Consider the following 23850-nt stretch of genomic DNA (forward strand, 5'->3'; position numbering starts at 1 on the left):
GGGGTCTCCGTGCGGTGCTCACCTCCCCCGCCCCCTCCCCGCACAGCGCACGCGGCCTTTTCCCCGCCACCCCGCCCCGCGCTACTGCGCACGCGCGCAGCCCCAGCTCCCGCCGCCACCACCTCCTCCGGTCTCTATGGTTCCAAACCCGCGGCTTGAGCGCCGCTGCCGGGCGGGGCGCCGGACCGGAAGTGACGTCAGCGCCGAGCGTCGCGGAGGCGGAGGGGCCGCGGGTGAGGCGGGAGCCGGCGGCGGGAGCAGGTGAGGAGGGGCCGAGTCCCCCACACCCCCCACACCCCACCACCCCCTCTCCTTGCCCCGCGCCCCGAGAGGGTCGGGGGGAGCGGAACGGGGCTGGTCGGGACCCTCGTTCGGGGCTGGGCCTCCTGTGAGGCGCGGCCGTGGAGCCAGGCCCTGCCTGGGGCCGCCGTGGGGAGGCTGGGCCGGGGGAGCGGCTGGGGAGGGGAAGGCCCGTGGAAGCGGGGCTGAGGAACACCTCTCCGTGGGCCCCAGGCCTCGGCAGCCCGCCGGAGTGGGGCCCTGCCGACGCCCACCGGGGGTCCCTGCGTGCACCCACGGGAGGGGCTGTTTTCCCGCGGGGATCAGGCTGGAGACAGCCGCCCCCCGCTCCCCCCCGTTCCTTGCTCAGCCCTGCTGGCAGCACGCATCCCACATGTTTGTGTCTGAGATGCAGAGTGGGGAGCGTCGGTGGCTGCGTTCTCCCTAAACGCCTGGAGCCACCTCCGTGTTAACTCTCAGTGAAGCGGGGGCAGCACTGCCAGGGCAGCGTCTCTGCTGGAGCTGACAAAGCGATTGAATCATCCCCTGTTCAGTTAGGACTTAGAAACTCTATTTAAGGACTGCATTCGTGTGTGAGCAAGCTCTGTGTCTGGACTTCCTTCTCAAACCTGCAAGAACATCAGTAACACACGACTGACGCCAGAGATGTGCAGACAGCAAAGAGATCTGGGAGTTGGGTGTCAGATACCCGGGGCAGAAGGCAGAGTAGTAGCCAGGAGGTTTGGCTTTTCGTGCTTGTGTAAATAAACAAATGTCCTGACACCTGCCATGTGTGACACCATAAATAATTCACTACCTCTGCAGCTGATCCTCACTTCTCAAGGATTTGCATGGAAAGCAGCAGGATGAGCTCTGAGATGAGCTTGCTTTAGTTTATAAACATAAATTAATTTTTTTTCCTTGGTGAAAGGGGGCCCTTATTTTTGAAAACCACCCTTGTTGGGCAGGGGGCTGTACCCAGCTCTTGCCCTTGTGTTCAAGAAGAGATACAAAGGGCAGGGAAGGGGATGAGTTTTTAATTTTGACTGCAGAGGCTGGGGAGGTGTTATCTGCCTTTTTATCACCCAGCCTCTGGGAAGCCAGACATTGTTATCAGGGGTTAATGTAAATACAGAGGGGTAGGAAAGAGGGGAGGCTGCTCCTAAAGGACACAGCTGAGTGACCAGATTCCTCCCTTTGCCCAATCCCATGTTTTCACTCCCCTGGGAGCTGGGGGAAGGGAGTTTTCTCTGGTAGCTTGCACACCCCCTGCAGCTCTGCTTTCCCCTGGCATCTTTTATGGAGAAGCTCGGGACAGCAAGGGCTCAGAGAGGATTTAAATGACTGCCTCAGCCCTGGGGTTTCGTTGTGAATCTTCCTGGGTTGTCTCCTGGGCTCTCTCTTGGTGTTCTCCCAGTAAATATCAAGCTTTTCCCCCTCACTCTTGGTGACAGCCTGAAAGGCAAAGCTGTTCCAGGAGCTGCTGTTTTCCTTGCTGACTTCTCAGCTCAGCTCCTCTGTGGTGCCACTGAGCCTGTCCCCTCCCTCTGTTCCTGGCTGGGGACAGAACTCCCAGAGCTGTGCTGAACCCCTGGGGGTACAAGTGCAGTCAAGCGTGGAAAGGGCAGGAATTACCTGGGACTGAACAAAGTGCATTTTCCTCCCTGTATTCTGCTGGAACTGGGAAGAAGGGTGATGTTTTTGTTTGATTGATCTGACTGTGGCAGCAGTGCCAGGGCTCCTGGCTCTGGAGGGCACAAAGAGTTTTGTCCTGGACTCCTGTGTTGGAGGTTTTCTCTCCACTCTGTGCTTTTTTTTTTCCCCTTCCTCCCTTCCTCCTCTGTATCTGTTCCCTGGAAGGTGTTGGTTTCCCTGGGTGTGTCAGAGTTGGATCTTCCTGCTCCTGCTCCTCAGCACCCCCAAAAGCTTTCCTGCCCCAGAGTTCTTAAGGCAGAACTGGAAAGAGGGAAGTGGGGATCAATCCCCTGTGTGGAACTGGAGGGGAGGATGCCCACAGACAGCAGAAAACACTCAGCATTGCTGCTGGGAGCTGTTAGTCTGGAATTCAGCTAAGGAATTCTCTCCTTAAGGGTCCAGCAGGGAACCTGTGCCACCAGCAGTCCCACAGGGGACCATCCCCACAGTCTGGGGGGAGTGGAATTTCCACCCCACAAAGGAGAGAGGAGCTACCAGAGCAGGGTGCCTGTGCCAGGGGCTGCAGGTGGTGCTGCTGCAGCTTGTCCCCTGCTCCCTGTCCCACTGTGGCTCTTCTCTCCCCAGGCTGCTGTGCTGGCACCATGGCTGCAGACTGGTTGGGCAGCATCGTTTCCATCAACTGTGGGGAGAGCCTCGGGGTCTACCAGGGCAGGGTGTCTGCTGTGGACCAGGTCAGCCAGACCATCTCCCTCACACGCCCCTTCCACAATGGGGTCAAGTGCCTGGTGCCAGAAGTCACCTTCAGGTTAGTGCCTGTCTTTTTTTTTTTTCTTATTTTGACCTTTTTTTTTTTTTTTTGTCTTTTCACCTTTTTTTTTTTATTTATTTTCACCTTTTTTCCAGACCAAATCTGTGGTGGTTGGGGTGGGTTTTGGTTTGGGTCGCCCCAGAAAGGAGCTCTTTGCTGTCAGTCTTCAAATCTGCAGAGTCTTTGGATGAGAGGGTTCTGCTAGGAGAGGTTTTTTGGGTTTTTTTCTGGCTCTGTGATCCTTGGAAATTGCTCGTTCTTGGAGGTTTTTGGGGCTGAGGCTCTGTGTGTGTATTCTGGGTGGCTGAAGGGGCTCTCAGGCTCTCCTAAGGCCTTGCCCCCAGCATGTGTGCTTTCAGATGAGACAGAAGAGAAAGCAGAGAGGGGCAGATAATTAAAATTATAGTCCTGATGTGATGGATTAAGTGCAGTTATTAAATCCAGCTCCTCTGCCTCTTTTCAGTGGGCAGTGTTGTTTTAAACCCTAAAGCTCCTGTGAGCTCTTCCCCACCAACTCCTGCTACCAGAGTGCTTAAAACCAGTAAGAGTCACTGGTCATTGATGTTTCCCTGCCTTTTTACAGTAGTTAAGCCTCTGAGTCACTGATTTTTTTTAAAAGTTTCATTCCCTGAAGTCAATATTTTTCTTTTTTTTTCAAGGATTTTGAAGGGAGAGAGAGCAGGGAAAGATGACCCTGTTCTTCCAGGGGATGGGTGGAAGCCTGTCACAATCTCCTGCTGCTGATATATCCCAGCTGGACAAATGCTTATTAAAATGAAAATAAACCCCCCTGATTTCTGAGTTAGCCCTTGCAGTCAGTGCAAATCCAGGGCCTTGTAACCACGGCTTTGGATGGGTTTGGCTCCTGCCCAGTGCTGTGTTAGTTTTCTTTATCCTTTTTCTGAGGAAATGGGAAGGGCCATCCTTGTCTGAGCCTGAATGGCATTAATCTAAGGGTGGCTTTCCACAGAAATTGATTACAAAGCCTCAAGGCTGAGATTAATGATATTATCCAGAAGCTGTAAAATTAATGCAGATTTCTCTAAAGTTCTTTGCTGCTTGATTGGTCCTGGTTTCAGCTAGGAACAGAACCTTTCCAAGAAAAAGCAAAGCACTGGAGTAGTTTTCATACAGTTTTAGTTGAATTTAGTGTCTCTGAAAATACTCTCTGTGGTGGAGTATTAAAATAATTTTTTTTTCCTTGTTTCTGTGGCTAATGACATTAGGAAAAAAACTTCTATGCAACCCTGTGGGATTTTCTTCAGGGGCTGTTTTTTGCCTCAAATGCTAAATCCCTTGACATCTGGTTTTCTTGTCCTGTTTTTTTAGGGCAGGTGACATCACTGAGCTGAAAATCCTGGAGATCCCAGGGCCAGGGGACAGCAGCAGGCAGTGTGGGGACCTGCAGCAGACAGAACTGGGCATCCCTGGGGTGGGGTGCCAAGTGGGTCCCAGTCAGAACGGGACTGGGAAGGTGTTAAAGAAGCCCCTGTCCAGCAGTGCCCCTCAGAACATCCCCAGGAGGACGGAGATGAAGAACCAGGACATCCTCATCTCCCCTCAGCAGCAGTGCTCCAAGAGCTACATGGATCGACACATGGAAACATTGTCTCAGTCCAAAGGCTTCCGAAGGAGACACAACTCCTGTGAGTATCTGGGCTACCCCGCAGCTTCCCTCTGGTGCCACATCTTCCCCTCTGCAGCAAAGACAGAGCTGGAAACTTTGCTTTATTTTGCCTTTGCACTCGTGTTACCACGTGAAGGGCTGGAGAAGAAGGTGATGAAGGGTGAGGAGAAGGACTTGGACAAGCTGTGCCTCAAAGTGGTGGAAGCAGAGGTCTTCCAGATGCTTGGCACTTCACTGTAAGCCTTTTGTGATGGATGAGAGTGTAATGCAGCCTCATCCATAATTTTGTGTGAATGTTCATACAGTTTCATTCAAGCTTGCAGAACTGGGCTTCTAAAGGTATATATAAAGTGTACACTTGCCCCAAATCCCCTTATACAGAGATCCAGAATGAGTTAATTGGGTAAGAATTGGCAGGTGGCTGCCACCTCCTCACTTTCTGTTTTTTTTTTTTTTTTAAGGGGCACTGGGTTTTGTGAGGATTTTTTTATGAGCAGTGACTGGATCTGTTTCTCCAGGCTTCCAGCCACCCTACAGAGATGTGTTCCCGTGCTGGACACAGGGTTGTTTCACTTAGATTTCCTTCAGAATCCTGTGGATATGGCCTGTGTGGATGGTTTTATTTATTAGCTTCCAGACCATTTTTGATGGGATGTTGGTTGGGCTGTGGGAATTCAGCAAGCTCCCCGTGCCAAACCTGAGCTGAATTTATTTTTCCCCCCCTTGAAGCCTGCTAAAGGAAATCAGACTTTGTGCTGCAGACTGTTTCAGGCTGTTCCCTGTGTCCCTTATCAACACTGTGGACACAAAAGCTGTTCTGCTGCTCACTTGGGGCAGAAGCAAGGGGGTGTTTTGTACATCCAAACCAGACTGGGATGTGAACTGCCAATCCATGTTCCTCTTGCTGAGGAAGCCTCTGTTTTCAGGGTGTTCCTTCATTTAGTTTCAGGACACATGACAACATTTAACCTTCTGTGTCTCCCTCCCACCCAGCAGCCTGCTCTGGGCTCTTACCCATTTTTTCTGGCAGTGTGAGGAGTTTGGGTTGAGCACTGCAGGGGTGGTGAGGACAGGGATTTAGGAGCTAGCAGGGAAAAGATCTGTATGGAAAGATCAAGGTACTGGTGGTGTCTTTACTGCAGTGCTTGAGAAGTGTGGGTGACACCTCTTTAGGTAAAACCCAAATATTCCTTAGCCACATTTTTGTTTAAGTGGGTATTGACAGTAAATGAGTGGAGATCCTCCCTCTCCCACCCTGGGTGTTATTCTGCTTCACCAGCACCAGATGTTGGGAAATGTAGAGCTGAATAACACTGGTGACAACAGTTTCCTCATCCCTGCTCTTTCCTCTTTGGAAGTTGCCTGGTTGCCAGCCTTCTTTTTTCCCCTGAAAGGAACTGGAAACAAATTACAGGGTTATAAAGCTTTTATATTTAAGGCCTGGAGAGCCCATACCATGTTACACCATCACCCTGCAAGTCCTTACCAGCTCTCTTTGCCCTCTTGGTGCAAGTACAAATTAAGGGTCTCTAATGAGGAGGATGGAAAGATGCAACCAGCACATCTCCAGGTCAGGCATCTGTTATATTCATTCCTGTTCCTAAACTCTTCAGACAGCTTTAACTTTGTGCAGAAGCTGCTTGTGTGCTTTTTTGTTTTTTATTCCAGCCCCCCTGGGCTATGCTCCTTTCCAGATCTCCACCATGCATCAGGATACACCCAGGCCTTAACTGTTGAAGCATCAGTGTCAATCTGCTCCATTTCCATGATTTTTCCTTTCCTTTTTTTTTTCCTTTGCTTTCCTGTTTAGAAAAGAAACAAACCCAAGGTGGTCAGTACCAATTACACAGGGAGATTAAAGGCTGTGGAGAAGTTCCTCAGTCTCTGCAGTCCTCTTTCCCCACCAACAGCTGTATTCTTTTCTGAAGGGCTTGTAACTCCTTTTATATCCACTTATTCTTTTCTAAACAGTTGCCAGACAGGTTAGCTGGGTGGAGGAAGGCCAGGAGGATGCAGAGGTGACCTAACCATCAGAAACCTGACTGGTTTTGAGTGTTTTGCTCCTACCCAAGCCTAAACACTGTAGGACTTGCTATAGGAAGAGAGCTCTGGTCCCATAGGGCTGATTTATTAAAAATTTTTTTTAATTCCCTTATTGTTTGAGTATGGAGCTTTTCGTTGGTTTTAGAAAAACATGTAAAGGAATTTCTGCTTTGCTTTCTTCTGGCCTGGCTGGAGTGTGGAGGAAGATGAACCTCCCTTAACACTCTTTTGCCAGCATTTGGTAGGTCTGGAGTGAGGAGTGAGCACTTCAGCCCACGAGCAGCTTGTATCAGTTTTCTGTAAGCACAGCAGAGGATCAGATTTACTTATGCAGAGTTTGTTTGGAACAAGGTGAGCAAGGTTCTAGATGTGGATTGTTTTAGCTTCGATTCATTTTAGGATAAACAAAGGAGAAAAATGAATTCTTACCTTCTGAAACGTGTTTGGTGAGGGGGGAGAATGATGTGTGAATCCCAGGAGGGGGACAGAGGAGATGCTGGCACTATGGAAGTGGTGAGGAGAGGCATACAGGGCTGAAATGTCATCTAGAACTTGAGTCATACAAGGTTTAGTTGATGTCTTGATGCCCTTTAGCTAAGTCAGGGGGAAAGTTCCCCCTTGGGAGTGCTTGTGGGACAGGAATCAGTAAACAACAAACATCAGCACAGGTTTCACAGTGGTATCCGGGCTCCCCCATGCCAGGGCTGGCACCAAAAGCTCCCACAGGGATCTTGGCAGGAAGGTGCCCAGCTCACTGGAGACTTTACTTTTGCCTGTGTGCTATACATGGAAATTATTTTTTTCCCTCACAGAAACAAAAAAGCCTGGGAAGTGTTTTTTTATCTTTTGAGGGAGGTACTTTCCTGTGTGGCACTGAGCTTGACGTGGAGTCTCGTGCTCTTCTCCATAAGCTTTGTGCATATGCAGGCAGGGCAGAGGTGCTGATAGGTGTGCTCTGAAAGGTGCTGGACTAGAAGGTTTGGATTTCTGTAGCTGCTCTGAAAGGAGCTGGACTTGAAGGTCTGGATTTCTGCTTGGCAGAGGGCTGGATCAGGCAGTGGCAACAAACACAGCTGTGAAGAGGCCATGGCTGGGGCTGGTGTGTCTGCCTGGGAGGGCAGCAGATATTTCTGTCTCAGATTCTTCTCCCTTTCTTCCCCTCATTCTCCTTTTAGGCTCTTTTCCCTGAGCAGCTGCCAATCTGGGTGGTGATGCTTTAAGTTGAGGGCCCAGTTCTGTTTAATATCTTTATAGATGATTTAGATGAGGGGATTGAGTCCATCATCAGCAAATTCTCAGATGACACTAAGCTGGGGGGGAATGTGGATCAGCTGGAAGGCAGGAGGGCTTTGCAGAGGGACCTGGACAGACTGGAGAGTTGGGATGATCCCAATGGGATGAGGTTCAACACAACAACCCCATGGGGAGCTCCAGGCTGGACACAGAGTGGCAGAAAGGGACCTGGGAGTCTGGATTGCCAGGAAGCTGAACATGAGCCAGCAGTGTGCCCAGGTGGCCAAGAAGGCCAATGGCATCCTGGCCTGGCTCAGGAACAGCGTGGCCAGCAGGTCCAGGGAAGGGATTCTGCCCCTGTGCTCAGCCCTGGTGAGGCCACAGCTTGAGTCCTGTGTCCAGTTCTGGGCCCCTCAGCTCAGGAAGGAGATTGAGGTGCTGGAGCAGGTCCAGAGAAGAGCAAGGAGGCTGTGAAGGGATCCAGCACAAGTCCTGTGAGGAAGGGCTGAGGGAGCTGGGGGTGTTCAGTCTGAAGAGGAGGAGGCTCAGGGGAGACCTCATCACTCTCTACAACTCCCTGAAAGGAGGTTGGAGCCAGGGGGGGGTTGGTCTCTTTTCCCAGACAACTCTCAGCAAGACAAGAGGGCATGGTCTTAAGTTGTGCCAGGGGAGGTTTAGGTTGGACATTAGAAAGGATTTCTTTATGGAGAGGGTGATCAGACATTGGAATGGGCTGCCCAGGGAAGGGGTGGATTCTCCATCCCTGGAGATATTTAAAGAGACTGGATGTGGCACTCAGTGCCATGGGCTGGGAACCACGGGGGGAGTGGATCAAGGGTTGGACTTGATGATCTCTGAGGTCCCTTCCAACCCAGCCAATTCTATGATTCCATAAGTGAAACCCCCCCAGAAGTTTTCTGGGAGCTGTCTGGAGCCTCTGCCGTGCTGCGCGGTGGCAGCGCAGAGCCGGGTGGGTCAGCAGTGTGTCAGCACTGGCATCCTGAGGGGATTAGAGACCTGCCCACCACAATGCCTGCACTGCTCGTTTTGATGAGGTACAGTCTTGGCTCCCATTCACTGAGCCTGCAGGGGAGCCCGGGGAGCTTTCCAGCCATTGTTCCCACAGCTTTTCTAGTGCAGCTTTTTATTCTGTCAGCATTTGCACACTGCTCACATCAGCTGCTTCTGTCCCCTGAATCCACTGCAGGGCTCTGCTTCTATCCCCACATTCTGCTTTTCAGGTCAGCTGACAGGAGCATGGAGCTGTTTGCAGAAGGATCTGGCAACCAGTATGAAAACTCTCGTTGGGTAACAGGAAGGTCCTGAGCTGCTGTAACACTGACACAAGCAGCAGGCTTGCTTTGCCATCGTGTTTGCAGGCTCCAGCAGGCTCCAGCTTACTCATCTGAACTCAGAGTCCCCTTGCAGAGTTTGGGAACATTTGGAGATCCCAGCCTGTGGCACGGGGCTGGGTTTTCATTTCTTGTGCAGCTGATAGCAGCAGCAGCACTGGATGCCATCCCCTGGCAGTTCTGAGCTCCACACCACGTTGTGTCCAACTTTGGAGTGGTTTCTCTATCACCTTTGGTTTGGGAATTTGCCTAGGGCAGAGAGTGAAAGCCATGTGTTGATAAAAAGCTTTTCCTTCCTCTCAAAGTTCTGCATGGAAATGGCTGCTCACACCTTGCATACTGGGATTCTCCTTGCCCTCTCCTCCCTCATAAATCAGTGTTTGTCACCTGCACTTCCTAAATTCTGTTCTTTGTCCTTCAGTGGCTTCTTGATATTGTTGCAGGAGTATTGCAGGAGTCTGTTCTCACCCCCTTGTTTATAAAAACTCCTCAGCAGCTTGAAAATCACTGTGTCTGGAAATGAATTCCTGCTAGTTAGTACTCATTTAAAATTATTATAAAAAGAGACTCTGAATTGTCAAAGTTTGGTACCACACAACACTGGATTCTGTTGCTCCAGTACCTGCAGAATAAATACTTCATGCTGTTTTGAAGAGGTGAATGGCTTTGTGCCATGAAAATCAGGGATTTTCATGGTGCTGTGAGGTTGGGGTAAATCCAATCAGCAGGGTAGCTGTGTTGCTATCAGCTGCCCTAACTTTGCAGATTTTTTTTTCTTTTTAAAGATACTTTAATGCAGCAGTGCTGGAGATATAATGATATAATGGTGTTGGAGAAGAAAGGGAAAAGCTAACAGCCTTCATTGGGCCAGGTGAGAAAGCTGGGGAAAGTTGATTCTGCCAGTGCTTGTTGCCATACTTCAAACAAACAAACAAAGCAGAACAACAAACTCCTCACAGTAGGAAATTTATCACTGGGGGGGCTTTTGTTTTGTGTCATTTTTTTCCAGCTTTTAAAATTTTTTTAATAGGAGATGATGACTCTGCAAAGTCTCAAAGGTTTGGGGTCTTATCTCCTGTCTTTCAAGGTGTGAAATATTAACTCTGACTTCTTGTGCACTTTTTTGTTGTTACTGGACTATAGGATATCTGCAGCAGCTTTTTGAGAGGGCATGTTTTAGGGTGTTCAGGTTTCTTTTGTTAAGCTCAAGTACTTGAGACTTGCTGGAGAGAAGCAGCTGCTGGGGATTTCAAAGAGCTTCCTTTTCAGGGTTGTCACTGATACAGTGCTCTGGAAAATACAAGTGATATTCTGTCAAAACCAGGGAGGGAAATAAATGAGGGAAAGTCCTTGCTCAGGATGCATTCCCAGTGGTGAATAAACCCAAGTTCATATCCTCAACAACTCATCCTTCAGCATGGCATAGGTTAGGTGTGATGTTAGGTGGACTCCTGGGCTGATTGATTTCCCAAAGTCTTTGGTAAGTGTTTGAGAGCTCCCGTGTCCTCCAGGAAAGTGTGCTCTGCTCCAGTCTCTTCTTCCAGCATTTCCTGTGAAGGCTCCAGGTAATCCTAAGAGTGTTCTGGAGTCAGCAGTAGCAGTTCCAGGTGTGCAGTTGAGCTGCTGAGTAACTTTGCTGCAGAGAGACTGATCTGTTGTGTGAGCTTGGCCAGAGCCAGCACGTTGGTCTGGAGCCTGGTGGTTCCTCTCCTGATCCTGACATCAGTCCATGTTCCTGTGGAAACAGCTGACAGGAGGAAGGTCCTTTGCTTTCTAGGGAAAGTGCTGTTCCTCTTGATGAAGTGGAGGATATCAGACTTTGGAAATGTGGGAAAGGAGAGCCCGGGTCTGTTAACCTGTGGCTGCTCCACCAGTCTGACCCCAGGTCACAAGTAATCCTCTCCAGGAGGGATTTGTGAAGACCAAGTGAGACTTCTCTGCATAGGTGACAGGGAGCTTTGTGGGAGGCTGTGAAAGCTGTGCATGTTGCAAAGGTTCCAGGGGTGTTTTCTATGTAGATGACTTGAAATTCTTGCTGTCCTCTCTCACTGATTTGCAAGAGTATCCATGGATAAATAAAATGCTGCCTTTTCACCAACGAAGGTGTTATATGTGGTAACTTGGTGGCAGTTCCTTTCTGTGGTATCAAATGGATTTTTTTTGATAAACTCATCCATAAATTACTTGTAAAGGTGCTTATCTTGAACTGTGAGAAGTATCTGAGTAGATCAGGCTCTTCTGGTGTGATAACTCTTACTTGATCTGCTGGACACTGCATGTGATACCTGGAGTGGGTCTGAAATATTTTCTAGGAATTGCAAATTCAACGCTGGGTGTTACAAACAGGTTGGTATTGTCTGGACCTGAGTGTGCACAGGCAGCCTGAGTAATGGTGTTAAAAAATAAGGGAGTAAAGGGATATGTTGACCTCATGATGGCCTATGGGTTTGTATCAGCCTTTGATCTCCAGCCACAAGCTGACAATGAGGAGACTTTGATCAGATTTCCAGAGAAATCAGGCTCTTATCTTTACTTGTGGCTGGAAAGAAGTGTGCTCAGGTGATGAGCAAGTGAAATAATGAAAAAGGAATAAGGGAATGGAGTTCATACTGGTACAGAAACAGGTACCTATTGACAGAGTGTGAGGAGAAAGAAATGCTTCATATGCAAGGTTTGAAGTTCTCCCTTATCATCAAGAAGTGGCCAGCCTGCATTAGCTGCTGAAATTTAGGGAAATTCCAAAGGAGGGCTCGGGCCACATGTCTGCATGAACATGAGCTCAGGGTGGGAGGAAAACTGTCCTAGGTGAGGCTGGCTGATGGTCACTGATGTGCCACTGTCTTGCCTTAAATAAAATGAGGATAAATGCTTATTTTTCTGCTGTGGTCAAGCCTGTTTTTCTAACCTGGCCAGCAGAAAGTCCCCGAAAGTCTCTTCTGATGCTCCTGAATAATTCCAGAGATGAATTCTACAGCTTTGCCGGGAGGCAAATCTCCAAGTACCTCAATTTGGTGGATTGCAAGCACCAGCTCCCCTCTTGTGCAAAATTTGTGTGGCTTTTTCTGTCCGTGAGCCACTTCCAACTTGCTTTTTTTTTATTTTTGTCCAGGGTCATCCAGCAGCCGCCATCCCAACCAAGTGACCCCAAAGAAGAGCGGCCTGAAAAACGGGCAGATGAAGAGCAAAGACGACGAGTGCTTCGGGGACGACATCGAGGAAATCCCAGACACAGATTTTGATTTTGAGGGCAACCTGGCCCTTTTTGACAAGGCAGCTGTGTTTGAAGAGATTGAAACTTACGAGAGGAGGAGCGGGACGCGTTCCCGAGGGACCCCAAGCGAGAAGCCGGCTCGCTACCGGCACGATGAGAACATCTTGGAGTCAGAGCCCATCGTCTACAGGAGGATTGTTGTGCCCCAAAATGCTAACAAAGAGTTCTGCACGGGTATGACACCTCCCTCACTGATAGGGGTGCAAACTGGGCCTCTTTTTTTTTTCCTGGGCTGTGTGTGGTGGATTGTTTTCCTGACGAGGGGTCTGTCAGCTTAAGGTGGGACAAGCAAAGGTGTTTGGTGGCTTAAGCTTTGGTGATTTTAGGTTGGATCAGTGTCTTGTGTCTACACACGACCTTTGTTTGCAGTATTTTTGAGATAAAAACCCCTGAGACAGGGCAACAGGGTAAGTGTTTTTGCAGGAGGGACAACACCGTTAGTCAGATAACAAAATGGAAATGGAATAGGAACCCTTGGAATCCTTGCTGAGATTCCAGTAGTGTGACAAACCTCCTGCCTCTGGAAAGGCAAGGATGGCCTCAGGATTCTCATATGTGGTAGCACATAATAATGTCTCCTTTCTTGGTAAAAGGCAGGAGATTTCCTGTGCTTCTGATGCTCCTTGGGTGGTAGTTACATATTTTGGTGTGGGTTTTTTGGAACTTTGGATGTTGTTGTTGTAAAAAGAAACAGTTCTGGCTCTTCCCATCCGTACTTCCAAACAAATTGTACAAAAGGCTTTTTGTGTGGGGTCTACTGCTGCTGTATGAAAGATCCATGCATGCCCACAAAGTACATGCTCTGAGAGCAAGCTGTGCGTTTCTCTCCTGTGCTTTCTCTTAACTGTAAAAGGAAAGAGAAATTTCTAGGCAGAAGGGTAGAATTGGTTTCATCTCCTGTCCACTGTGGACATGTGAAGGTGCTTTGCTTGGACTTGTGTCCTGATGGATTTTACTGTAAGGAGTCTTTATTTCTTAGTATTTAAGTATTGTGTGTGTACTTTATGCTACACTCAGGTGTAAATTCCCTGCAACTTTAGCCTAGCTGTAGTTGTGTTTGTGTGCTTTGTAGAACTTGCAAAATGTAGGAACTTGGGCATTCCAGGAACATTTCTTTTCCACATCAGAATAAAATCAAACTTCAGATATTTTTGTAGGGTGATACTAAGTAGGTCACACACCAGAAGTGTGATCAGGTTCTTGATGTCTCATTCTTTCTCTGCCCTGACACTCCATCTGGGGTGTGAAACACTTCAGTGAAGGAAGCTGATTTGTTTGAAGTGATTTGCTGCTTTTACATTGAACCCCCCCCCCCAAAAAAAAGAAAGTATTTAGGGTTTTTTTTTAAAGGGTCTTGCTGTTCTGCAATACCATAAATTTCCATTTGTGTCATTCATCTTCCTATTGATCTGTTCTGCTCTTGAATGAGACAAAAACAAACTGGGTCCAGCTCAGTATTGTGTTTCCAAGGATGTTCAGGAAGAATGAGAGGACAGAGTAAACATGCAGTGAGACTTTCCCCTGGGTGCTTTGTCTTTCACAGTTTCTACTGCCTGAAGTGATGGTTCAATATTAATAGCTTTGAATGAGGCTTTTTTTTTCCTGCTTAATTTGACCTATTGCTTTTTAAATCTCTGCAAGGTTTCAGTATCTCTGCAGTGTCCTGTGGCAAGAAGCTCCACAGATCACCTGTAATGCTGTGTGAATAAGCATTTTTGTCTGTGATTTACTTTTTTCTTTTTTAAGTTTGCTGCTTGTCAGTTCATCTTCCAGCTGACTTGCCTAAGAGGAGACAGAACCTCACGGATTTCTAGTCTGAAACAAAAACTAACTTACTCCTAGCTGCCAGTCTGAGAAGTGTGATATTTTAGCAGTACAGCCCCAGGGAGGAAAACTCTGACCAGCAATAAGCAGCAAGGATTCAGTAAATACATTCAGGGGATGAAAATGAAATAGTGTTTTGCTAAACTCCATCATCCCATGGAAACTCTTGGCTGTCCCTTTGCAGCGTGCTGAAGGGAGCAGCCCAGTGAAGGGACTGCTGCTTTCTTGTTTTGTTCTTGGCAAGCCTGCAGAGGGAGGGTGGTAAGTGACTCCCCTCTGTAGTTGCAGGGTCTTTTTAGCCTCATTAGCTTCTGTTGGGTGATTAGTCTCCCCTGTGGAATCCTGGATTAGTTTGGAAGCTGTTGTGTCACACAAGGGGCAGGGGACTGACAGCTCCAGTTCCCTGTTGCCTGTGCTGAGCAGAGCACGTTCACACTCCTGTGAAGGATGATGATAGAAGTGTCCCTCTGGGGCTCTGTCTTCCCCACAGAGGGTGACACCCTTTGTGTCCCCTGAGGAAGTTTCCTTTTGCTTAGGAAATGCTGATCACTCTCCAGCATAAGCTCTTGGAAACAGCTGTAATTTGCCCAGTGGTCCTGGTGTCCAGTCCAGCCCTCTGAGGGACAGGGAGAGATTCAGTGTGCTTGGAGTCACCATGGACTGTCACTTGGGAAAAAACCAAACCCTGATTTCTTTGTTTAGCAACTGGAAGGAGGATGCTGAGCTGTAGGCTCTCTCAGAGAGCAGCAGCTGCTCAAATCAAGTGAGAGCACCAATAGCCCTGAAAGCCATGATTTTGGATAAATCTGGGGCAGGGGTTCTCTTTCTGCTCCTTGATTCTCCCTACAGACTTTCCTCTCTGAAGGGGAGCTCTCCTCCAACTAGGAAGTGTTTCTTGCAACTAGAAATAAATGCAAGAAGAAGTAATTTTTTTACCCTAGGTCAATCCTGAAGATGAATTCAGAGAATTCTGAATAATTCAGAGCTCTGGTTGATGCAGTGATTATTCTGTTTGCTCAAACAGCACAAAGTGATGATGATGATGATGATGAGCAAACATTTAGCTCTTGTCACTGTGGGAGAGGAGGAAGTCTGAATCCTTGCTTGCTCTTTTGTGTCATGTTTCCATGGAGCTAGGAAGTAACCAGGATTGCACAGCAGTAAAACCAGCAAACTGCTGTTACCAGTTCTCCAGAAGACTGTTCCAGTCAGTGCTTTTAGTACTGACTCAAATAAGTCAGTCCAGGTAGGATGTAAGCAAAGCTTGATAAGCATTTCAGTCCACCAGGATGTTTTTCTGAGAGGTAATTTTTCACAATCAGGCTGTCAGGCACATGAGCAGGTTTTAGAAGTAAGCAAGGAATGAGGATGGAGATTGTTCCAAACAAACAGGAAGAGCTGCATCCAATAGAGCTGACCAGGGCTTTGATCCCAGCTGAGCTGAGTCCATCCCTGGGGCTCTACACATGAATCCCTTCCAACTCTTTTGTGCTGGCTGCTCTTGATCTATCTCTCTTTAGCATTGCATGAGAGGGAAGTGCAACTGTTTAACAAAAATCTCCTTGGGTGAGGGGTGAGCTGCTGCTTCTCCCAGTGCTGCCCAGCTCACCAGGTTTATCATGTGTTGGCATAGGTCTGTCTCTGGTCCTTCTGTCAGCTCTCAGTGTTTTGGGCTCAGGTCTCTCAGCAGTAGCTGGAAAGGCAATGTTCTGGGGGCTCAGAGGAGTTGGCAATAGGCTGAAGTGCTGTCTCAGTTCCTCCTCAGTGACTCTGTGTCATGCTCTTCATCATGCTGGGCTGCCCAGACAGTCCCTTTTTGCACTTCATCTCTCCTTTCTTCTTCACTTTGTTGAATCCCTCCTAGCAAAAACCACCCTGCACACCATGGGTTTCAGTTCATGGTGATTATACTGAACTAAAATCTCCTTTGCCTGGACTGTGGGCATCAAACAGGACTGAAATTCCCATTGCCACAACACCTCAATTGTTTCAGCCCACAGCCTGGCTTCCTGAGCAAGGGTTGTTTGCCCAGACAGTGTCTTCTGGAGGTGAATAAAGAAGAGAGCTGCATGCTCATAGGGAAGGTGTGTATGGTGGACTAGTAAGGCTTTGTCCACAGTAGGTTCTCTTCTAGGCAATTCTGTTAGTGCAGAATTTAGAAATTATCAAGTGAAAGCAGGACTGTGGTCACAAAATCAGACCAGGAGTCAATACTTCTCTGTGTTCCCCCTGACCAGACTTCAAGCCTGCCCTTCAAGAAATCCTTTCCCCTCCCCTGCTAAGAAGTAGGGAAAGGAAACCATGTGCTTGGGAAGTGAATGGATGCAGCAGGCAGAGCTCATGTGACAGGGTCAGGCAACAAAACTAAGGCTGAGTCTGTTTTGTGGGGATGATGCTGACAGGATGGGGGTTTTTGGGTGTCCCATCTCCTTGATTGACTTTTCCCCTCTCTGTAGGTTTTAGCTCTTCAGTCTGTGGGTGACTGCCTTACAGCTGTTGTGTGTATTGAATGTGAAGTGTTCATGGGATCTTAGAGTGCAGTGCAAATGAAGTTCACTTTGTCCAACCACAGGAGAAAACAAAGTGGTCCTGGGGCAAAGTTCCTTTGTCCCTCTGAGGGTTTTCTTGCTCTGCACCAATTCTGGGATAGGCTGACACTGCAGCGTCAGCCAGAACTCCTGCACAATTTGTCTTAATTAAAAGTCATGATGATTAACAAAGAAGAAAAAAGAAATCTAGCCCTTAGAGTTGTGGGGAAAATAATTCACATCTGTGGGGCAAGTTTATGTGTTTTGCTGAGCCTGCAGGAGGTGGCTACAGCTTTACACCCAGCAAAAGACAGCAAGTAAAATCCCATCTGCCTGAAAGGGACCAGAGTTACACCCCTGCTCCTCACTGCACCTTAGGCCATGAGTGGTGGCTCTGGAGCCTGGAGTTATTTATTTATTGCTAAAGGAAAGAGGTGATAGCCTTGCTGAGAGCTTTCATGAGGTCCCAAGTCTGGGTCTGTCTCATCCAGTCCCGCAGCTTGCCTGGATTTTTGTTGTAGCAGCTTGAGAGCTGCTGAAGTTGTTAAGAGAGAAGATGGGGCTTAGCCCTGAGCCATCCTAGCAGCAATCCTCTGGTTCTGTACCTGTGAGCACGAGAGCCATTTGGACTGAGGATGGCAAACTTGCTCTGGACTTATTTGGGTAAAAAAAAAACCCTTATTTCATTAACTTCTGGAGAGTTAGCTCAGTTCTTCTGCTGGCTTGGGGTGTTTTAATCCAAGCAGTATGTGTGTAACTTTGCAGTGAAGCTGGAGGAGATAACTTGTTCCCAGTGGTGGTGCCCAGGACAGAGTGTGCCTCATGAAGGGAGAATACTTCACGTTTAATCGTGCTGCAGCACTGCTCTGCGTGTCACAGAACTGTTTAGTCTACATCTGCCTTTTTTTTTTAGCAGGCAGCTGTAAAATACATTTATTTAATATTAAAAGGCCTGAGCTAATTTATTTTATTACCTTCATTACCAAACAATAAAGAAGCACTGTCCAACCCAAACATAATTAAGGTTGGCAGGGGTTCAGTTTTGTTGCAGCAGTGTTATTGTTTGTGGGTTTACACATCGCCTCCTTGATTGCTCCCTGCCAGAGTTTGTTTAACTCCCTCGGCCTGGTTTTTGATAAGCCAGTCTGACTGGTTGGACCTTGCGTGAGTGCTAGGAAGGGAAGTTCACTTGGCATTTCAGCCTGCTCCTGAGAGGGGAGCAATTAGGACAAAGTGTAGCCCTGGCATGCTAAACGAAAGTTCATCTCCTGCCTCCTCATTTGCATTAACCCACTGGGCACCGGGTTGGGTCCAGCTGGTGCTGGATGTGGGTCTAGGGGAGGATGGGGATGGTTTCAGAGCAGAGCTCTGAAGGAGCTGTACTGAACCAAGCAGAGGCAGAGCACGGCTCTGCTGCTTCATCCTCCTGGCTCGGGGAGGGGGTGCAAAGTTTCAGGAGGGGATTTCTGGCCCAGCAGTTTGCAGAGAGCAAAAGGGGAGGGTTCGGGAGCCCCTCGTTTCAGGGTGGCAGAGCCTGCGTCCCGTCAGACTGTTTTGGAGAGATCCTGACCTCGGGTCACTCATTCCCAGTCCTCCCTCAAGCTTGAAAAACAAGACCTGATGAAGTAGCAAAAATAGGAATGGGAAAGGGGCAGAGCCGAGCCTTGCGTGACTCCGGAGGCTGCCAGGGTGTGTGAACACAGGGCAGGTGCGTGACTGGTGTGACTGGGCCCAGGGTTATTAGTGGCTTCTGACTCCAAACGTTCAGGGGCTGCTATCAGGACTCTGGAATGACTCTGATAATGGGCAGAGCTGGCCTGGGTCCTGCCTGGAATGAAGGGCTCTTTAGCAGAGGTCGCTTAATCGGCAGCTGGCATGCGAGGTCAAGGCTTTGAGCACGTTTGGGCCCTCTGTATCTGCAGAGAGCTGACCACGGGGTTTGGGAATGAAGGCCAGAGGGATTCAGGAGGATCTGCTCCACACCATTTTGCATTTATCTCTGGTTTGGCTCAGAAACCCTCAATAGGTACAGAACCCCCTCTTTCCACCACCGGAGCTCGGCTTGTGGAGCTCGACTTGTGCTTTGAGACTGAGGCGCCCCAGGGAAATGCAGCAGTGTAAATAGCTCCTCACAATTAAAAGTCCGTGCTGCTTTCTTCCTTTGAATGGGGCACTTGTTACAACTGGTTCTCTGTGAGGTTTTCTGCCTGCAAAAAGAGCCCGAGCCCCCAAGTAACTGTTGGGTTTCCTCCCCGAGGGGATGGGCACGCTGCGGCTGCTCCCCCTTTGAGCTGGTGTGGCTGCAGAGCCTTTCCCTGGGCTGTGTCATGTTCCCACGACTCTTCCCCATTAGCGCAGGCCCTGCCCGGCCCTGGGCTGCTCTCAGCACCCAGCTGGCTCCTGTCATCCCCAGTTCAGATGATGGAAGTGCCAGGGTGAGGTGAAGCTGCTGGCCCGGGGACACCGCAGCGTGAGGATGGGCCCCCGGAGCTCATCAGCTGTGGGACCTGGGGGTTGGTGTCATGCCTGAGCTCTGGCAGGTGTTGATCTGAGCCGTGCACCTTTTTGACCCCCCCTGCCTGGCTTCTGTGCACCTCATCTTGAGTCCTGGGGTCAGTTCTGCCTCAGGTCCAGAAGGACATTGAGGAATGGAGCTGGGGAAGGGTCTGGAGCACAGTGTCTGCCCAGGAGCAGCTGAGAGAGCTGGGGGTGTTGATGCTGGAGCAGAGGAGGCTGAGGGGAGACCCTGTGGCTCTCTGCAAGCCCCTGAGAGGAGGTTGGAGCTGGGGGGGGGGTCAAGTCTGTGTCCCTAAGAAAGCAACAGGACAAGAGGAAACAGTCTCAGGCTGTGCCAGGGGAGGTTTGAATTGGAGATTAGAAAGAACTTCTTCACTGCAAGGGTTATCAAACACTGAACAGGCTGCCCAGGGAGGCTGCTGAATCACCATCCCTGGAGGGTTTCAGAGCCGTGTAGATGTGGTGCTCAGGGACTTGGGTTTTAGCACCAGGCTCTAGGAGAGTTGGGTTCATGGCTGGACTTCAGGATCCTGAAGGTCTTTTCCAAGCAGAAGATTCTGTGATTCCTCTGCCTGTCCCAGAGTAGTAAATTCTCAGAGCCAGTGAGAATCACTGGGATCACTTGTTTAACTTGGAACAGTGCTCAGGAATGATGTGAACAGAAGGAGCTGAGCTCTCTCCTTGCTGGCAGCTGTGTTCCAGCTGTGTTGCCATCCCCTGTGGGGGAGGAATTGAGCTGTGCTGCTCCTTAGCTGGGAGGTGGGTAAGGACATCCAGGCCTGGCAGGGGAACATTTCAAGAGAAGAGTAACACGTGTTTCTGATTCTGTGTTGCTGCAGATTTTCAGACACAGAGCAAAGGGGTGTGGATCTCTGAATTAATTTGGTGAAAAGTTAGAAGAAAGGGTCTGGTTTCTGTGGCTGAAGGCATTCAGGGATATCTTGCTGGCTGCTGCAGCAGTGTCCTCACCTGTCACTGACATTTTGCACTTCTCTCTCCGTGTACCATAAATAATTATTTTGAGTTTCCTTGTCCTCCACACCAGCAAAAAAAAAGCTGCTGTGGCTCCCTGCAGAGTGAGTGGATGTTTGGTGGCAAGGAGTCCTCTGAGTTAATTTCCAGGAGGGTTTACAGGTGAGACTGTGGGGTTGATTTCTGTGAACCCAGTGCCAGCTTGGCTTGCTTGGAGAAGGGAAGTAGAACAGAACAGCCAGAAAAGTCACTCAGGTTTGTGTTCTCTTACCTGCCACTCCCAAGCAAGCTGGCTGGAGTGAGTGAGTGAGTGAGTGAGTGAGTGAGTGAGTGAGTGAGTGAGTGAGTGAGTGAGTGAGTGGCAGGGAGTGCATTGCTGCTGCTGCAGGCTCCATTCTCAGCACTTAACAAAACCTCTCTTGTTTGTTTTCTCTCGATCCACAAGCTGGAGCATTTCCTGGCTCACAGACAGACCCAGCTGTCAGAAACATCTGAGGAGTATTTTTCTACAGACTTTCTATTCTTTCAGCCTCAGTGTATCATGGTTCAGCTGCTGTGGCTGAAGGAAGCCCTTCTGGCACTGCAGAGTGCCCAGGGAGTGGCGGGGGACACGTGTGGGACATCTTGGTTTGGTGTCACGATTACTTGGGTTTGGGGCAGGTTGCCCTCCCAAATCCATCCCAAGTTTTCCTGGTTTGCAGCTTCCCTTCTGCCTTTCACAGTGACTGAGTGCTCTGTGCTGGAGCATGGGTGGGGGATAAGTCACTGGTGGCCTGGAGCCTGTTAAAAACTTACATAAAAAAAATTTGTAAGTCCAAAAGGCTTCCTCAGTCCTCATGTTGCTAAAATCACCAGCTGAATTTCTCTGCAAACGTAGAATTTCAAGCCCAGCAGCTGTGTTTAGCTGTCTCTGCTACACTCAGGCAAAGTAAGCTGACTCTGGGGCACCAGTTTGGGTTTGTTTGATGGTCTTGGAAAGAACCTGGGTTAAACAGACCCTTGGTACCAGCTAATGAGCTTTTTTCCTGTCATCATTTCTAAGTGGGGTCATATAAAACCTCACTGCTCTGCAGCATTACGGAAGAGTCTCTGATTCTGTTTGTTTCTGTCTCCTTCCCTCCCCTCTCTGTGAACCCTAGACTCTGGGCTGGTGGTTCCAAGTGTGTCTTACGAGCTTCACAAGAAGCTGCTCTCAGTTGCTGAGAAGCATGGGCTGACTCTGGAGAGGAGGCTGGAGATGACAGGGGTGTGTGCCAGTCAGATGGCCCTCAGCCTCCTTGGGGGACCCAACAGGTAAGGCTCTTCCCTTTTGCTTTGCCCTGGGTTTGCCCCTCTGAGCTCTGCTTCTTCACTTAATTTTGTAGCTGGTGATGCCTAGGGAGGAGAAATTTATTTTCTTTTTTCTTTTTTAAACTGTGGCTCTGCTGATGGGGTAACCCAGCCCATGTTTTTAAGGTTGTATAGTTGGCTTTCTTTGAAAATCAGGGGGACAGAGGGGGAAAAAAAAAAAAAGCTTCCTAAAAGCAAAGCCAATCCTCAGGTACCACTTGCTCCACCACTTGTTGTGTGAACAGTACCAGTGCCCCCTGCTCTGTTGGTCCAGGCTGGCTTCGTGGTGAACCAGGATAGACAGGGACCTCGTGCTTTTTGCTGTGGGTGCCAGGAAGTCTGGGGGGGAACCTGCAAGCAGAGCAGCTCTGGTGTCAGCACCACAGAGGTTCCTTCTTCCAAGGCAGTGGGAGATTCGCAGGACACTTGTCCATTTGCGTTTTACTGATTTTTCTCTCAGAGGAAGGCAGGAGGAGAGTCTTGGTTTTACTACCAGCCCCCTTTTTCCTGCTTTGTTTTTTAGGCTGAACCCAAAGAACGTGCACCAGCGGCCCACGGTAGCCCTGCTGTGTGGGCCCCATGTGAAGGGGGCCCAGGGGATCAGCTGTGGGAGGCATCTCTCCAACCACGACGTCCACGTCATCCTTTTCCTGCCCAACTTTGTCAAGATGCTGGAATCCATCACCAACGAGCTGAACCTTTTCAGCAAGACACAGGGGCAGCAGGTGTCCAGTGTCAAAGGTGAGAAAGGGAGGGAGGGAGGGAGGGAGGGAGGGAGGGAGGGAGGGAGGGAGGGAGGGAGGGAGGGAGGGAGGGAGGGAGGGAGGGAGGGAGGGAGGGAGGGAGGGAGGGAGGGAGGGAGGGAGGGAGGAGCAGATCTGCTCTTCACCACCTTTGGGCATTGCAGAGACCTGTGCCACTCAGCTCCCCAGTGCCTGCCCGGTCTGGTGGCACCATCTAGTGGCACCACCACAGGCAAATGGTTGCTGGGAGGCTGGCAGGGCCACAGAGACTCGAGAGGTTCAACAGTGGAGCAGTTGTGCTGGTACAGATGTTTCCTGTGGAAGCAAAGATGGAAAAGCTGCCTTATGGATGGGAGTCAGAGCAGATGGGAGTCAGAAAGAAAGAGGCCCTTTTTTTCAGCTTGTAGAATATAAACCAGTCCTTTTGTAAGCAAGAGAGAACACCAGTGCTTCCACAGGCTGCCAGGACTGGTGAGCCAGCTCAGCAGCAGCAGCAGCATCTGAGGCTGCTCATGGGCTGACTGCCTGTGAGATTTTGTACCTGAGAGTCTGTGAACGTTCTCCAGAGTGCTAAAGAGCTTTAAATGATCCATGTCAGTGTCTGCTGTGGAAGGAGAGCAGTCAGAGCTGGGGTGCTGGAGGCAGAGCTGAAAAATCTGCTGGGAGTGGAAGGGTGGGAGGCCCTGAGCTGTAGTGGGTGGTGTCAGCCTGGTCCCACCTCAGCGGTGTTTGTGTTTCTTTCAGATCTCCCAGATACCCCTGTTGACCTAGTAATCAACTGCCTGGATTGCCACGAAAATGCTTTTTTGAGAGATCAGCCTTGGTACAAAGCAGTTGTGGACTGGGCCAACCAGAACCGGGCACCTGTCCTCAGCATAGACCCTCCCATCAGTGAGGTGGAGCAGGGCATTGATGCAAAGTGGTCCCTGGCCCTGGGCCTGCCCCTGCCCCTGGGCGAGCGGGCAGGGCGTCTGTACCTCTGTGACATTGGCATTCCCCAGAAGGTTTTTCAAGAAGTGGGAATCAACTACCACTCCCCCTTCGGCTGCAAATTTGTCATTCCTCTGCACTCCACTTAGAGCCCAGCCCAGCCACACGGCTTCGGAGGGAGAGGAGGGAGAAAGGAGGAGGTCTGTCCAATAAGCTGTCCAGTGGATCCTGACTAAGTAAGCTCGTGACGCCTTAAGGATGTGAAGTTCTGGAGAGTTTTCCTTCCAGAAGGATCATTGTGTATTTAAAAAGAAAGAAAAAAAAAATCATAAAATGAAAAAAAAAAAAAAAAAAAAAAAAAAAGGAAGCAAACGTTCCTGCAAAGCTGTTTCCATTCTCTTGTGCCATTGTATGAAGGAACGTGCAGGAAGATGGTGTCTGTGCAGGTGCAGGACACTGCTGTCTAGGCCTGGCCAAGAGGCTGTTTTGATGATGGGGTATACATGGAGGTGGCACAAGTGGTCAGAGATTTGAGGTGTGTTTCTTGGTCCTTCTGGGCAGATAGACCCAGCCAAGGCACCTTTGTGGGAACAGCACCCTTCGATTCTGTAGGGACTTGCATTGGAGTTGTATTGGGAGGGAGGATTTGGTTTTGTTCAGTTGTTCTTTTGACTTCCTCCTCCCCTGGTTTCTGTTCCTCAAGGCAGTTTGTAGCTTGCCCTCATCCTCAGCCAGGCC

General features: G+C 49.5%; 1 protein-coding gene across 1 annotated transcript; it reads left to right on the plus strand.

Moving 5' to 3' along the window:
• The first annotated feature begins 156 nt into the window (after positions 1–156).
• EDC3 (enhancer of mRNA decapping 3) lies at positions 157–23472 on the plus strand. The gene is made up of 7 exons (XM_071754563.1): positions 157–261; positions 2560–2740; positions 4073–4389; positions 12108–12443; positions 21250–21403; positions 21963–22180; positions 22927–23472. The coding sequence occupies exons 2-7, from the start codon at positions 2577–2579 to the stop codon at positions 23259–23261; spliced, it is 1524 nt and encodes a 507-aa protein (XP_071610664.1). The 5' UTR covers positions 157–261; positions 2560–2576; the 3' UTR covers positions 23262–23472.
• The last annotated feature ends 378 nt before the right edge of the window (positions 23473–23850 follow it).

The sequence above is a fragment of the Heliangelus exortis genome, chromosome 11 (assembly GCF_036169615.1).
Source record: "Heliangelus exortis chromosome 11, bHelExo1.hap1, whole genome shotgun sequence".
Lineage (NCBI taxonomy): Eukaryota > Metazoa > Chordata > Aves > Apodiformes > Trochilidae > Heliangelus > Heliangelus exortis.